The 17521-nt window shown below is 44.5% G+C and overlaps 1 protein-coding gene across 1 annotated transcript in view; it reads left to right on the plus strand.

Moving 5' to 3' along the window:
• UBE2D3 (ubiquitin conjugating enzyme E2 D3) overlaps window positions 1-16511 on the plus strand; it is a 177423-nt gene extending 160912 nt beyond the window's left edge. The window contains exon 7 of the mRNA XM_033956866.1: window positions 15501-16511. Within this exon, the coding sequence (XP_033812757.1) occupies window positions 15501-15546 (46 nt within the window). The 3' untranslated portion in view covers window positions 15547-16511. The remainder of the gene's footprint in view (window positions 1-15500) is intronic.
• Window positions 16512-17521: the final 1010 nt, after the last annotated feature.

A 17521-nucleotide genomic window follows, 5' to 3' on the forward strand; every position in this document is an offset into this window, starting at 1 on the left:
GCAGGTCTTACCGGTGCTGTGTTTTGAAGAAGCACTACCAGAGACCCCATGTATGGAGGACCCTCTTAAGGGGATCTGTACTGTTTCACGCTCTTTTCCTATGCATCAGGATATTGTACTGGCTCAGTTGAATACGCCGGAGGCGCCATTTCAGGTAGCGCACGCCATGGCTCATTTGTATCCCATCCCAGAGGGAGATAGGGCTACTTTAAAGCAGCCAGTGGTGAACACGGTGACAATTCTTAAGCAGACCATTGGAGACCATTCTTAAACAGAATTTTGATGTCTCTGCCTTAGGGGTCCAGGCGACTATTTGTGGGGGATGGTGGTTCACACCGTGTTTCGGTGGGCCGAGCGTGTCCTGGATCATGAGTCTGATGACTGGTCCTCAGTGGATCAGGAGGTGGCAAAGATTGAGGTGGCTGCCTCGTTCCTCTCGGATGCTCTCTATGACTTGGTGCGGACATTGTCCAAGTCTATGGCTTTTGGAGTGGCTGCGTGACGTACCTTGTGACTTTGCGTTTGGTCGGCGGATGTCGCTTACCAAATTTCCCTTTCGGGGTTATTTTTTGTTAGGAGAGAACTTAGATAAGTTGGTTCAGACTGACAGACTCTTAAGGTGCCCCGCCTGCCTGAGGACCATGCCTGCCCAGTGTCTCGGGGTGGCACTGCCCACGCCGTCTGCGGGAGTTCCGCAAGTATTGCCCTGGGCTGCTACTTTCCAGATTAAGGGGTTTTCTCGGAGTTGGTTTTATCAGCGCATGCAGTCCTTTCGGGGGGGCTGGGAATCCCTCCGCTGGTTCTCCTGCTTCCCGTCCTGCACAATGACTCTTTGCTGTCGCCCCCTTTGGTTGCACTGGGTGCCCAGCTGTGTGAATTTTTTCCCAAGTGGGCCGAGATCACGTCTGATCAATGGGTCCTGGAGGTGGCGAGTTATCCCAGGACAAGCAGGCAGGTATTCTCACACATGGGTGACGTCATCTGATGGAGCCCCGATGCGGCCGCCTCACAAACAGACTTGCTTGAAGAAACTAGAAGCTTCGAGTCGCCCGCACCGCGCATGCGCGAGTGCCTTCCCGCCCAGCACAGGGCGCGTCTCCTCAGTTCTTAGTTTTCCGCGGAGCCGAGAAGTCCGTCTTTGACTCTGCATTCAACTTTGTTCACTTTTTGCCTTCTCTACAACCGCGGTTGGTGTATTTTCTTCACGAATCGCTCTTTTCTTTTGTTTAATTTTTTTTTAAAAACATTTTTTTCTCTTCCGTCCGTTATCCGGGACAAGCCGCTCAGCCACAGCCCACGAGCTTCGACTTTGCAGCAGCTATTTTTCGGCCTATGTCCCGGCCTGCTACAGGCTTTAAGAAGTGTAGCAAGTGTCAGCGCGCGATCTCTATCACGGACCCTCACAGATGCTGCCTCAAGTGTCTTGGGCCTAAACATCATCCCAGGTAGTGCCTGCTTTGCCAAACACTTCAGCCTTGTGCTTTTAAGCGTCGTTGCATTCTGGTGGGCAAGCTCTTCGTGATGGAGTCTTCAACTGATCCCTCGACTTCGAAGGCGTCTCCGGCCTCGACTTCCAATCGAGGCTCCTTCTGCGCCTCCTGCTTCCACCTCGAGCCTCATCAAACCTTCATCGTTTGCAGCGGCTCTTGCTTCGACGTCATCTGCTGTATCTTCCCCTGTTTCCTCAAGTCAGATAGCTCAGCAGTCGGTTCCACCGGTAGTGATTAAAGTGTCTAAGACTACTAATTCGAAACACACTCACTACCTCACAGGAACCTCCAGCCAAAGCAGGTGGTTCGGTTTCAGACGCGGATCCATCCTTGCCGGCTTCTTTCCAGACCATATTAGAGAACCAGTTTCTTCAGTACTTTACTAATGGGTCCTAAACTGCTTCCTATTATCCTGCCTGGGCATTCAGCATACTCCCGCGAGGTCAAGCTGCTTTCTATGTCCCAGTCGGAGTAACACTCTTTGCAGGGAGCAGAGTCTCTGCGAATGTCTGGTCTGCCATCCAAGCACAAAAAGCAAGGAGTAGATTCTTTGCGAGTGCATCAGCGAGAATCCTCTCACTCTCAGCAAGGAGCAGAGTCTTTGCGAGTGCATCGAGGTTCCTCCTCCAAGCCTCTGGAGCTTTGATCTACAGCCACTAGCCCTACTCATATATTGGCATCATCTCCGAGGCGAAATCTCCTTGATCCTCGAGATCTGGTTCTAGCACAGTTCTCACCACCGTTCGAGGCCTTTATCGAGGCATTCTTCCAGGCATTGTTCTTCGCAGGATAAACCATCTTCCTCGAAGCCTCGCTCTATTCCAACCTCGACCAGACCATTGACTCCTCATTCGAGGTCTCCGATGCCGGACCTCGAGGATATTCCGGTCTCGATTGCCTCGTCCAAGTCACCGGGTTTCTATGAAGCTTTTTTTCCATGCCAAAGCTGCTTCTTCGATACATGCTGCCTCGATGTCCTCGAGTCCTTCTGGAGACAAGGCATTGCCAGATCAGCTATCTTTCTCGTCTTTCCTGTGACAGATGGCTGTAGGCTTGGATGTACAATTGGAAACTGGCTCCAAATATTCTAAGGAATATCTCAGTCATGCGTCTTCCTCAGCCTCCGGCAGAGTGTCTCAAGCTTCCGCTTCATAAGCTTTTGAACCAGACTTTTGCTCGATGCATGGAGACTCCCTTTTCCATACCAGCAGTTCCAAGAAAATTAGACTCGAGGTATAAGACTGTGCATCGCAAGGGATTTGACAACTCACAGTTATCTCATCAATCCCTGCTAGTTGAATCTTCCTTGAAGAGATCCCATCCTTCCAAGGTCTATGCCGCAGTCCCTCCTGGAAGGGAGGGGAAAACTATGGGCAAATTTGGACGTCGCATCTACCAGAATGCTATGATGTACTCTAAAGTCCTCAATTATAATTTTTATTTCATCACGTATTTTGAATTTCTTCTTTCTCTTCTACTCAAGTTTTTGGCTTATATGGATACCACATGCATTTTGAGTTTCAAGAAGTCATTGCTTCTTTCTCTCATTTATGTCTCCATCTCCTGCAATCATCTTACGGTGCTTTTGAGTTATCTGCCCGAGCGGCTGCTTGTTCTGTGGCTATGCGCCGTCTTGCATGGCTTCGTACCATTGACATGGACCCTAACCTTCAAGACCGCCTGGCTAACATTCCTTGTCAAGGCAATGACCTCTTTGACGAGTCAATCGAGGCAGCCACTAAAAAATTATCTGACCATGAAAAGTCATTTGCTTCAATCGTCAGACCTAAACCTAAGCCAGCTCCTTCCAAGCCTGCACGCCCTGCTGTTATCTATCAAAGGCGTTTTGCTCCAAAGCCGGCTCCTTATAATCTCCCTCCTCTGAAAAAACAGCAACCTCAAAAGCAACAGAAATCCCAACCTTCTGCTGCACCTAAGGCTTCTCAGCCTTTTTGACTGTTTAGAACAGAGCATAACCTCCACCGTTCTGTCTCTGTCCCCTTTTCCCTCTATAGGAGGTCGTTTCCATCATTTTTACAACCGATGGACGTTAATTACATCCGACCTCTGGGTGCTTACCATCAGGGAAGGATACTCTCTCCATTTCACTCAGGTTCCACCAGAGCTTCCTCCAAAAGAGTATCCTTTCAATCCGTCCCAGACTGCCCCCCTTCTTCAAGAAGTTCAAGTTCTGCTTCATCTCCATGCCATCGAACTAGTTCCCTTGGAACAGCAGAACAGGGGGTTTTACTCCCGTTACTTCCTTGTTCCAAAGAAGACAGGTGATCTGCGACCCATTCTGCATCTCAGGGCTCTCAACAAATTTCTAGTCAAAGAAAAGTTTCGAATGTTGTCCCTGGCATCCTTTTATCCCCTTCTCGAGCAGAATGACTGGTTATTCTCTCTAGATCTCAAGGAGGCCTATACTCACATTCCCATTCATCCGGCCTCCTGTCAATACCTCAGATTTCGGGTGGGGAATCTGCATTATCAATACAGAGTTCTGCCCTTTGGTCTGGCCTCGTCTCCCAGAGTGTTCACCAAGTGCCTGGTAGTGGTAGCAGCAGCTCTAAGAAATCATGGTTTTCAGGTATTTCCTTGACGACTGGCTCATCAAAAATTCCACATCTGGAATCAAGGGGTTATTGTAGCAACCCAACGGACTACGTGGTTCCTACAAAGTGTGGGATTTGAAATCAACTTTCCCAAATCTCAACTTTAGCCCTCACAGAATCTACAATTCATTGGAGCTTGTCTAGACACTGTCCAACTTGGAGCATTTCTTCCGCAACAATGTCTGGAAGCTCTTCTTCAGCTCTGTCACACTGCGTCTTCCCGCTCGTCCATCTCAGCGAGACACATAATAGTACTTCTGGGTCACATGGCCTCCACAGTACACGTGATACTTTTTGCCAGACTTCACCTCAGAATTCCTCAGTGGACCCTGACCTCTCAATGGACGCAGGTTTGCGATCCTCTTTCTCGCCACATTACAATCACTCCTTCTTTGAAGCAGTCTCTCCATTGGTGGATGCTTTCTTCCAGTCTTTCCAGATGCTTGCTTTTTTAAACACCTCCTCATCAGAAGGTCTTCACGACAGACTCTTCGACCTACGCTTGGGGCGCTCATCTCGATGGTCTCCATACTCAAGGCCTCTGGACCAGTACGGATCATCGGTGTCATATCAATCACTTGGAACTCAGAGCGATCCTCGGAGCCCTCCATGCTTTTCAACATCTACTTCACGACATAGTAGTCCTCGTCCGCATGGACAACCAGGTCGCCATGTATTATGTCAACAAGCAGGGAGGGACAGGATCTGCCTCCCTTTGTCAAGAAGCTCTGGAAGTTTGGGACTGGATAATCCGACACAACACCTTCCTCAAAGCTGCCTACATTTAAGGGGCGAAGAATTGCTTGGCAGACAACTTGAGTCGTCTCCTGCAACCTCACGAATGGACTCTCCATTCATCGCCTCTTCTCCACATTTTTTCACAGTGGGGCACTCTACAGATAGACCTCGTTGCAGCTCCCCACAACCACAAGCTGCCTCAATTCTGCTCCAGGATATGCTCTCATCGCCTCGAGGCAGATGCTTTTCTTTTGGAATGGATGAATCTTTTCCTTTATGCATTTCCTCCATTCCCCCTCATTCTCAAGACTCTGGTCAAATTGAAAAACTATCATGCCACCATGATACTAATCGCTCCTCGGTGGCCAAGACAACCCTGGTACTCCCTTCTACTTCAACTCAGCAGCAGAGAGCCATACCTTCTACCAGTTTTTCCTTCTCTGCTTACACAGAGTCAAGGATCCCTGCTTCATCCCAACCTGCAGTCTCTACACCTGACAGCCTGGTACCTCAACATAACCCCTCTTCAGTTTTCTCAATCTGTACGGGACGTTTTAGAAGCTTCTAGAAAGCTTACAGCTAGACAATGCTATCATCAGAAATGGACTAGATTTTCTACATCGTGTTTTTTTCATCTTAAGGAGCCTCAGCATTCCTCCTTATCTTCTGTTTTGGACTACCTGTTGCACTTATCCAATTCTGGCCTCAAGTCTACATCTATACGAGTCCATCTCAGTGCAATTGCGGCTTTTCACCAGCCTATTGAAGGGAAACCCCTCTGCTCATCCGGTGGTTTCCAGATTCATGAAAGGACTTTTCAGTGTCAAACTTCCTCTCAAACCGCCTCCTGTGGTTTGGGACCTCAATGTTGTCTTTACTCCTCCATTTGAACCAATGGATAATGCTCATCTGAAGTATCTCACTTGGAAAGTGGTATTTCTCATTGCTCTCACTTCTGGTCGACGAGTCAGTGACCTGCAAGCTTTAGTCACGGACCCACCATTCACGGTGTTCCATCATGACAAAGTGGTTCTTCGTACTCATCCGAAACTCCTACCTAAAGTGGTCTCAGAAATTCATCTCAACCAATCCATCGTCCTTCCGGTATTTTTTCCTAAGCCTCGTTCTCACCATGGAGAATCAGCTCTTCATACTCTGGACTGTAAACGTGCTTTGGCCTTCTACTTGGAACACACCAAACCACACAGAACTGCTCCCCAACTTTTTGTTTCTTTCAACCCCAATAAGTTGGGACATCCAATTTCTAAGCGCACCATCTCCAACTGTATGGCGGCTTGTATCTCATTCTGCTATGCCCAGGTTGGATTACCACTTCACAGTAAAGTCACAGCCCATAAAGTCAGAGAAATGGCAGCTTCAGTAGCTTTCCTCAGATCTACACCTATTGATGAAATTTGCAAGGCTGCTACTTGGTCCTCCGTTCATACCTTCACTTCTCACTATTGTCTGGATACTTTCTCCAGACGGGATGGACAGTTTTTGGCAAAACAGTATTACAAAATTTATTTTCCTAAATTGCCAACACTCCCACCATCCCATTCTGGTTAGCTTGGAGATCACCCATATGTGAGAATACCTGTCTGCTTGTCCTGGGATAAAGCACAATTACTTACCGTAACGGGTGTTATCCAGGGACAGCAGGTAGCTATTCTCACAACCCACCCACCTCCCCTGGTTGGCTTCTCTGCTAGCTATCTGAACTGAGGAGACGTGCCCTGTGCTGGGCGGGAAGGCACTCGCGCATGCGCGGTGCGGGCGACTGGAAACTTCTAGTTTTTTCAAGCAAGTCTGCTTGTGGGCGTCCGCATCGGTGCTCCGTCGGATGACGTCACCCATATGTGAGAATAGCTGCCTGCTGTCCCTGGATAACACATGTTACGGTAAGTAACTGTTTTCTGTGCACTTCCCTTTGGCCTGGCCACGGCTCCCTGAATGTACACCAAGGTGATGGTCATTGCAGCAACCTTGCGGTCATAGAGCATTCTGGTGCATCCCTACCTGGTCGACTGCTTGCGGTCATAGAGCATTCTGGTGCATCCCTACCTGGTCGACTGGTTGATTTGGGCGAAGTCATTGCAGGAGAGCACCTAGGTTACGGCTTGGGTGGTGGAGTTTATCCAGTCGCTGGGATAGGTGGTCAGCCTTTCCAAGAGTCAGTTGGTCCCATCTCAGCGTCTGGAGTACCTTGGGGTTTTGTTCGACACCTCTTTGGTGAAGGTCTTCTTTCCAGAGGCCCCGGTAAGCAAATTGCAATCTCAGATTCGCCTCCTTATGGCGTCCTGGTGTCCTCAGGCGCAGGATTTCCTCAAGTCTTGGTCGATGGCAGCTTCCCTAAACATAGTGAGATGGGCACAGGCCCTCATGCGTCCTTCAGTTTGCTCTGCTTCAGAGGTGGTCACCCCAGAAGCACAGTTTGGATCTTCCTGTTCCTCTGCGAGGCTTGGCGCGCTGCAGTCTTCTTTGGTGACTCTGGATCAACCACAGTGGATGTTGTTTCTCACAGATGCCAGTCTTCTCTGTTGGGGATCTCAGTGTCTAGGTCACTCAGCTCAGGGCACCTGGTCCACAGAGGAGGCGTCCTGGTCGATCAATGTGTTGGAGACCAGAGCTGTCCATCTTGCACTGTTAGCCTTCTCCTTCTTGTCGGGCAAGTCAGAGTTCTGTCGGACACTGCCACGGTGGTGGCTTACGTCAATCGTCAGGGAGGCACCAAGTGCACTCAGATAGCGTAGGAGGCGGCTCTGCTCATGGTCTGGGCAGAGTCCCACCTTCAGGACATTTTAGCCTCCCACATAGCTGGAGTGGAGAATGTTTAGGCGAACTTCCTCAGTCGTCATTTGCTGAATTCCGGAGAGTGGTGTCTAAGCCAGTGTTCTTCAATCGCCGGTCCACAAAAAAATCTTGCCGGTCTGTGAAGGATTCAAGTCCCCGCCGCAACAAAAGGTGCCGGTGTCAGCTGACTTGCAACTTCCTGTTGCCGTCGCTATGCTGGGATTCCTGCCGCGTGTGCCTCCTGCCTTTGTCTCTGTACCCCCAGACCAGCAGCGGCAGCTCTGTGTGCTTTTAACTTCGATGATGCGATGTGGGCTGGCCTACCAAAGGCCCCAAGGCTGTCTCATGAAACTGCGGCTAAACTACTGCTTAGGGGCAGCTGTGTGCTGAAGGTAAAAGCACACAGAGCTGCCGCTAGCCTAAAGAGAGGAAACATTTATGGAGAGGGAAGGGAGAAGGGGTACTCCTGGGGAAGGGGGGTACTGCTGGACAGGGGACAAGGGAAGGGAAGAGAGTTACTGTTGGATAAGGGGAGTAGAAAAGGGAGAAGGGGTACTGCTGGACAGGGGAGGTGGAAAATAGGAAGGAAACGGCTGGTAGGGAGATTAGGAGTCAGGATGGAATGGAGAGATCAGATGAGGGAAAGAGAAGAGACAGATGAATGAGAAAGTAGAGAGAGTGATGCTGGGAAGGGGGTCAGATGAGAAATAAGGAGAGAGGGACAAAGATGCTAGATCTGGTGTAGGAAAGATAAAAATGAAGAGAGCAGAATGAACCATTGTAAAAAAGAGAGGGGGCACAGGCTGGATGGAAAGGGGAGAGGGGCATAGAAAGAAGGCAGATACCATATGGAAGGGGGAGAGGGCAAACAGTGGATGGAAGGGACAGATGCTGGATGGAAGAGAGTGAAAAGACGATGAAAGCAGAAACCCGAGACGACAAAAGGTAGAAAAAAATAATTTTATTTCTATTTTGTGATTAGAATATATCAGATTTGAAATATATATCCTGCTAGAGCTGATGTTAGACATAACTGGGCAGTTCAAAGCCCAGGTAGTGCTGCTTTAGCTTCCAGCTGGCTTAGGGCTCTCTCTGACCAGGGGGCAATTGCCCTAGTTGCACTCTCCTAACACCATTCCTGCCATGTGTGACTGCGTTATTCTGTTAGCATGATATTGGTGTAGCATTCTGTAATTTGGCTTATTCAGTTTTCTAGATAGAGGGCATATATGCAATGGGGAGGGGAGAAGGGGGTGTTTTGTGGTTCTTTGCCCTGTATTTGTATTTATAAAATGGCAATTGTACAGAATATCGTTTCTTTTTATACTTTAATAAAATATGTCAATATAAAATCATAACTATTTGAGGCTTGTGCGGTTGGGATCAGATGGTTTGCAGGACCAAGCTCGCGGGGATGGGGCAGCGATGGTGTTAAATTTCAGTCTTGGTAGTTTGCCGGTCCATGAAATAATTATTTTATTTCCGCTGGTCCATAGGTGTAAAAAGGTTGAAGATCACTGGTCTAAGCCCTGTGGCCTTTCAGTTGATAGTGCAGTCTTGGGGCAGCCCTTGATGGACCTGATGACTACGAGTGTCAACGCCAAAATGCCCCGCTTCTTCAGAAGTCGCAGAGACGGTCAGGCCGAGGATCTGGATGTCTGGTTTAACCATGGCCAACAGAGGAGCTGTTGTATGTGTTCCCTCCGTGGCTATTAGTGGGCAGAGTTCTTCTCCACATCATTTGCCATCCGGGTCTAATAGTTCTGGTGGCTCCAGATTGGCCTCAACATCCGTGGTACGTGGATCTGGTGAGGTATCTGGTGGCGGATCCTCTGCCTCTCTTGGATGACCTGACGCAGGGTCCCATTCCAATGTTTGATCCGGGTGCCTTCTGTCTTGGGCTTGGCTCTTGAAAGGGGTCGCCTAGGTAAGAAGGGGTATTCAGATAAAGTGATCTTGACTCTCTTGGGGTCCTGGAGGCTTTCTACCTCGGGCTTATGTGAGGGTTTGGCATGTATTTGAAGAGTGGTGTGATGCGAGTGGAGTGGTATCTTTTCACGCTTCCCTGCATAACATCTTAGATTTCTTGTAGGATGGCCTGGATAGGGAACTGGCTTGGTCTTCTCTCCGGGTTCAGCTTGCGGCCTTGTCAGCCTTTCATGGGTTGTTGAAAGGTCAGCATTTGACTGCCATTCCTGATGTGATTCGCTTCTTGTGGGCGGCCAAATTGCTCAAGCCTCCTGTAAGACCCTCTGTTCCATCTTGGAATCTGAATCTGGTTCTGTCAGTGCTAGTGTGCCCTCCTTTTGAACTGCTGGGCGACTTCTCTTTGAAGGACCTTACTCTTAAAGCAGTCTTTTGTCTAGCTGAAGTAATGGCCACCATGTTTCTGAGCTGCAGGCTTTCTCTTGTAGGGTTCCCTTCTTGGAGTTTTCTAGGGAGCGGGTGGTTTTGAGGCCTGTTCCTACTTTTCTGCCAAAGGTAGTTTCTCCTTTTCATGTCAATCAGGCAGTGGTTTTGGGTAGTCTGGAGGGATCTTCTGAGCAGAAGCAGTTGGTCAAGTTAGATGTTGGTCAGGTTCTTTGTTATGTGCAGAGGACACTGGAGATTCGTAAATCAGATCCATCTCTTTGTCCTTCTAGCGGGTCCTCGTCAGGGGGATGGCGCTTCTAAGGCTACTATTGCGCACTGGATCAAGGAGACTATTGCTTCCGTTTATCTTCTGAAGAAGAAGCCTGTTCCAGAATTTCTCAAGGCTCATTCCACTAGGGGTCAGGCAGCTTCTTGGGCTGAGTCTTTCCTTGTGCCTCCAGTGGACATTTTTAAGGCTGCAGTTTGGTTGTGCTTGCATTCATTTGTCACACTACTGGGTAGACATTCAGGCGCGTTGGGACGTTTTCGGTGAGCGTGTTCTGGTGTTGGCCCTTCGGGGATCCCACCCATGATGGGGGATTGCTCTGGTACGTCCCGCTTGTAAGATTTCCTATACCGGTCTGGAGAGTGCTAAGAAAGAAAAATTAGGTTCTTACCTGCTAATTTACTTTCTTTTAGCTTCTCCAGACCGGTATAGGACCCCACCCTTTCTATTGTGGTGTTGTAGCTGTTGCGTGGGCAGCTTTTGTTTTTTGCTGCGAGTTCTAGTATTTTTCTAAAGCCAAGGAGAATTGAAGAACAGCGGCTGTGGCTCGGCTGGCAAGTTGTGGGGAAGATTTCTTTCTGGGATCTCTCCTCTGCTTTTTCCAACAGCATTTGGGTATATTAGTTATTACTCCTGTTTGGAGTATTGTTTATTTCTGTTTCAAGTTCTTAGTTCTGCTTGGCTATTTGGCAGAATGATAGGAATAGGGGAAGGTACCTCTTACGTACTATTCCACAGTTTTGTTTGTCTCCACCTGCTGGTCATGATGAGATATGTACCCGCTTGTAAGATTTTCTATACCAGTCTGGAGAAGCTAAAAGAAAGTAAATAGCAGGTAAGAACTTAATTTCTCCTTTTTCTAATTAATTCAGAAGTGAAGTCCTCTATGGATAACTGTCAAGTTTCCAGTGTATCCCGATCAGTGTGAATCCACTGCTTAAATTCAATGATATCATCTGGATCATGTTCACCAAAGAACTCAGTAAAATATTCCTCCAGAGGGATCTGTCCAGGACATATTTCACACCGCTGCAACATGCAGTTTTTTGAGTTTATATCAAGACAGTTTTATTCAGAAGAACCTTGTCATCTGGAACTGCAATTGCTGAAAACTGCAATTTGGTCTGCAATTGCATTATGGACCAGAGAGTTTGCGTTTAGTATAACTTAAGGAATTTTGCTTGCTAATCCGTTAAATCTTTAGAGGAGAGATTCCTAGTGGTGAAAAGCTGACATTGAGGTTTTCAGATGCATTGGTAGGATCATCACTGTCAGAATCAGACTTAGGGCTACTTAGATTTTGCAGTTTGACATGCAAGTCTTGCCTGCATCTTGGGCAAAGCTTTTGGCCTGATTTAAACACATGCTTTGTGATAGGTTTTAAATGATCAGCTGTAGGAAGATCAATTGGGCGTAGACCTTTGATATTGCTGTGATTCTGTTTTCTGAACGGATTACAGCAGTTTTTCTGTAGAAATTCAAACCGTCAGAATCAAGGCTTCATGACAAGTACAGATTAGATTCCACCAACAAAGTAGAAAATCCAGAGCGTCTTAACTAATTCTTGGTCAGGCAAAGAGAAATTGGAAATAAAACTTCAAGCAGCTTTCTCCAGAATAGAAGGTAGATGGTTTCTGGCACTCAGAACTGTCATAGATTCCAATACTGCAGCGCTCTATCTTATTAGTCTCTAAGATAAGTCACCTAAAAATACAGAATAAAAGTAAGGTGAAAAATATCAGTGTGAGAACACAATGAAAATAGAACAAAGCAAGTTGTGCATGTCAGCAAGTGCAAAGTAAGTTTCCAGAATCCACACAAGCATAGCCTAGTTAACTAGGGAAAGAACCAGATGCTACACAGGAAGAATAGACAGAAAGCAACACGCTAACGACAAGCTTTGTCAAATAATGAAGTCATATGGTGTTATAAGGTCATGATGGACCTTAAAGCCAGACTTGTTCATACAGCCACTGTGCTGTGATAGTTGCAAGTCATAATATGTTCAGAAAAGCTGCATGTATGAAACATACTACTACAGCTATGCATACATTCTTGTGAATCATATGATTTTGCGTTTGGGCTTGCACGCAGTAAGTAGTTTGTGTAAGCCAATGCATGTTTTGACTGTCATCTTACAAAAGTGCACAGTAAATTTGTCAAACGCTGAGCATAGTACGAGACGAGTACTTGTGGTTGGCAAAGCTTGGTTATGAGTTTTCAGATCAATATAGTTCTACTGCACATTCACAATGAAGTGCCAATGACCCTTCAACATAACATGTTTATGCAAGCAAGTAATGCCTATCTTTAAACCATCAATTCTCACCAAAGAAAGGTCGGGTACAAGATGAAACAGGATGGCTTCTGTAGCAAAAAAAAACATGCTATTTCAAATGATATAAAAAAACAAAACAAAAAACCTACACATTAGAGATATTTGAATCTGAAAACCAGTGAAAATTTGCATAGATGCATAAAGCCATATTTTTTGGGATGGTCATATCTTCAGTTTCACTTGACTGTAAAAGCTCATATTGCAAATCTTGGAAGTACCTCATGGTACATGTCTGCTGGTAAAGTTGTACCCTCAGCTGACCTACTAGTAGCAGTATGAAGCCCAACTTTGCCAAAAATTTTTGTTTGTGAATTTTTTTGCCTACTTTGCTGACCTGTAGAAATGGAAAACACGTTCGCAAAAGATTTCAAACTTGGTACAGAAATTTACGCCAAGTTGTTGTACCAAACTGCAGAATTTCAGACTCCTAGGTAATTTGCTTCTGCTGCAGTGCTTAAGCAAAGTTGGCGTTTTAGGTCACACGAGGCATGGGAGTGGATCGATTGCTTTTGTTCAACCACCATCCCTAGCTCCTGACCAAATTGAGATAGATCCAAAAAAAATTGCAGAGTTTCATTTGAGACCCTAGAAAACACCCCTGTAAAACTTGGTTGATTTCAAGGGGGTTGAGTGTGGGCATTTTTCAGTATGGCTCCACTTGACATGGAATGACCCATATGGACCTAGTTAAAATGCCCTTCACTAGCAATTTCCCTGTCGAGGCTTTTTTACTCTGAAAAGGTTTGATTATTAGACATGAAATTTAGTGTTTAGTATAATAACTTAACAGTTAATATCTAATTTAATAGGTATAATAGATTAGCAAGAGAGTGGACAGAAAAATATGCCATGCTGTAGGGTAAGAGTATCTGTGGCTTGTGGTGATTTAAGTTGGATGTTGCATGCCTAGACAATGGAATCATTTAGGATAGTGGGTGAACTACTTGCTGAAGCAGTATATAACAGCTTGATCTAAGCCAGAAAGTGCATTGTAAGAAAGCAAAGGCTACTCGTATTTGCATGAGAGTTTCACATTTAGCCCAGCAGCTCTAGTAATTTTTAATGGAAAATATTGAAATTGTGGTTTTGGTAAATGTGTGCTTTTCTGCTGATTTTAATATGCCACCTTTTAAAAATTAGTGGCTAAGAAAATTACAGTATATTGACTAATTCCAGCACATGTTAAACCCCTCCACATCCAACTATATTAGATTCCAACAATCCTGTCTTGGTAGTTCTCCTCTCTTCCTTCCCATCCTTCTTTTTTCCTATCAGCACTGAAATTTTCTCCCAAGACACACAGCATTTGAAGGTCAAAAGTCCTCTGCATGTGTGGCTTATTTCCTAAGTATAGGGCATCTTGTGTGTGTAATGGTGGGTAAGCAAACTTTGTAGTTCTGGGAAGCATGTTTTGCTGTACCAGATTGAGCTAGTATATTGGATGTCTTTTATATAACTTTATTACATAGCTAGTCTCAAGAATTTCATACAGCAGCAGTGAAAGTGCAAGTGATATGCAGGCCTGCTAATGACAAAGCATTGTGTGAATTTTGTTTCATATGTTTAGCCAACTTGTAAATGTCTTCATATGGATTGAATTGCTTCAAGATTGTTTTAATCCAAACAGTTTATCTTGGCTAGACCTAAATCTGAAATTGTAACAGTATGGAAGGGTCAAAATAAGAGTAATTCTTTTTGGCAGATTTCATGTTGCAAGGCCAAAAAACAACTGTCCTGAAGTTAATTTTGGGAGCCAGACAAATTTCTCCCAACTGGGGAAACAAATTTGACTATTTTACTCTGTTTACATTTCTTTGCTTTCCCCTTCTAGGTACTTTCCTCACCCCTTTCCAGTATGCTTTTCTCCTTGCCCTGTTTCAAGCAGTTCCCCCTGAATTTACACTCCCTAGAAGCTGTGGCCTTTTACATTTTTCCCTGATCATTCAGTCCTCATTAAAATGCTGGTATACAAGAAATCATGTAAATGAGGGTACACTGACAAAACATGTTTGCAATCAATTAAAATGCAAAAATAATTTAACAACCCCAAAATAACAAATGTAAAAATCCATCATGCACCTAAAGAATTGATTTTATAAAGTTAGGAATACAGTTTTGGCCTTTAAGAGAATTTGATGTACCATTCAAATTAAAACAAGAATGGTTTACAAAAGCCAAGCATAATCAGAAAAGGAAGTGGTACTATAAGCAGCAAAACTCAACCATTCCATATCCAATCTGCTGACAATATCAGACAACTTCAAAACATTCTGAAAAGAAATCAAAACTCTGCTTTTCAAAAAAATTCATCCAAATATCTTAACCCCTCTTCCCTTACCTCTAGAAGATTCACCTACCTCCAGATAATTCTCCCCAAAATTACCCACCTAAACACCTTCCAAGTAAACAAACCCTTAAAATAGATTGTAATCTTACCCACTCTAACTGTATTCCATTTGTCTTTATCACACAGTTCGGCACTGTCAATTTAATATCCATCCTGTAAATTCCCATAGGATTCTATCCAGCTATCTCCCCTATGTTTTAAAAAAATAAAATAAAAATTGTATCTTCACTGGAAAATGTCCAGACAAATCTTTTGTAATCCGCCTTGAACTGCAAGGTATAGGCGGAATAGAAATCCGCAATGTAATGTAATGTAATGTAATATTTCTAGGTTGGAAATTTAAGTAAATGCTGAACCAGATGTATAGCAAAAATAAGCTGTTCTAGATTCATTAGTTGCCTCTGCAGTGAGATGTATAACATAGAGTTTGAACAGTGCTCATTTCAGTAAATTGTGTGGCTTTGTTTACACAAGCTTTGTGTAGTACAGCATTTGAGACTGGGCTAGTATCAATTGTAGTAATTCTTTGTTTGTTTTACAGGTACAACAGAATAGCTCGTGAATGGACTCAGAAGTATGCCATGTGATGCTACCTTGTCAGAATAACCTGCATATAGCTGGAATAAACTATAATTACTGTTTCTTTTTTTTTTTTTTTTTTTCATTTTTCTGTCTGACTGCTCCCCATCAGACTTTTCTTTTTGCCTCCCTCATTCATGCACATGCTCATCCAAGAAGAAGTTAGATTTCATCTTTGGACAAAACTGCTTTTAGAATTTGTAAAGTAGTTACAAGAAAAGTTCAAGACTCGGGTCCATTTTAAAATGGAGCATATGTACTAAATGTCCAGTATCTTCACTTGTGTTTGGTTATGAGATCCATCAAAATTCATCTTGCCCTTTGAAAAGCTGAAGACACCTTGAGGGGGGAATGGATGTTAAAGCCTTATATCAAAGGAAGCTTCATAATAGTGGCTACATCCCTCTTGTGTAAACCTTTCAGTGTTTAGTTTATGCTCATAACTTAAAGCTGCAACTGGAGAATTGGTACAAAATTTATAGCAGCAGCAGAACAGAATCTGATGTATGTTATGCATGTCAGTAAAGGAATGGCACATTTTTTTGTTCCACAAAATGGAAATTGGAAAGTGGCACCTCCCCTTGCATCCCAAATTAGGATCATACCATTTTGTAACCCTTTTTTTTGTTTTAGGAGTCTTAGAGCTATTAGTTAATCTATCTTCCAAAACTGTCTAATATAGCACTGATTAAATGATGCATCAGTGGATGAGTGATCAACTAATAGCTCTGGTATAGTTATTTGATTTTTTTCTTCAATAAAGTTGCATAAACCAATGTTAACTGTCTGATCAATGTTAAAAAAATTTTTTGTAAAATCAAGCTGTTTTGTGTGTGTATATACTATTGGGATTTGCCTCACTGTTGCTTCAAATGATGTAAGAATTCAATGAAAAACATTCTCTGTTCACCTAACCCACTTGCTGTATTAGATTGCTGCATTGTTCTGTGTGATAAATGCAGTTTTAATCAGATAATTTTGATACTGTAGTTATGCTTTGCTGCACCTGGAGCAGGGAACATAGCTAAATTATAGACTTAGTAGCTTCAGTTGTCTGCTTGGACCATATGATGCACTTGTATGTCCATCCTTGTTTGTCCGCTGTGATCTATTGCCATTCTGTAGCTGGCTGCTGGGAATTTCTAGCATGATGTGTTAGGTGGCAATGATAACATAGCAGTGGTGGTGAATGTGGGACTTGAAGCTGTTTTGAAGTGATTTTCGTAATGTGGGATGTTCATACTTAAAAGGATTTGTTCTGACAGTTACCTTAGTATTAATGCAGTGGACACTTAAGACTTTTCCTCAGATGAAAAAACATAATGAATAAAAAGGCTTTACTGTTTTGGCAGTAAAATTTGTGCCAGTCAGTTTCTTTGGCACAGTAAGTTTTACTTGTTTCTGTAGTCCTCTTTTTTTTTTCCCCCCCCCTGGTTTGAGTTTGTTGAACAAACCAAGATTTCACGTCAAAGCCAGTAGACTACTTGTGATGTCCCTGACATCTTTTTCTGTAGTCAGAAATCAGAGTTCAATGCCAGTTGAAATTTTAATGTAGACAAGTGCAAAGTGTTACAAGTAGATGTAAATCCCAACTAGAGATTTAAAAAAAAATGATGGGTTCATTGTGAACAATACATAGAAATGGCCTTGGCCTACTAGACCAGTCCAGACAAGTTTGTTACTAAAACTCCCATTAAGCCTCCTCCCCCTCTCCTGATATAGGAATGATGCAGCACTGTTTTGCTTAAGCTGTAGGTATGGCCTTGCTGCAGGGAGTCAAGTGGAAGGTGCCTCTGACAACTTAACTAGACAAGCCATTGTTGCTTAAGGTGTCCTGCTGCCCCACAAAGGGATCTGTGTGGTCCGAAACAGCTTGGTGTGGACTCCTTTGAGCCTGTGAGATGTGCTAAGTTGTCCTTGAATATTTTGATAGCTGTTTGTGTGTAAGATTTTTTTTTCTTGTAGTTACCTTCTATAAGGTTT

This window comes from Geotrypetes seraphini, chromosome 1 (genome assembly GCF_902459505.1).
Source record: "Geotrypetes seraphini chromosome 1, aGeoSer1.1, whole genome shotgun sequence".
Classification (NCBI taxonomy): domain Eukaryota; kingdom Metazoa; phylum Chordata; class Amphibia; order Gymnophiona; family Dermophiidae; genus Geotrypetes; species Geotrypetes seraphini.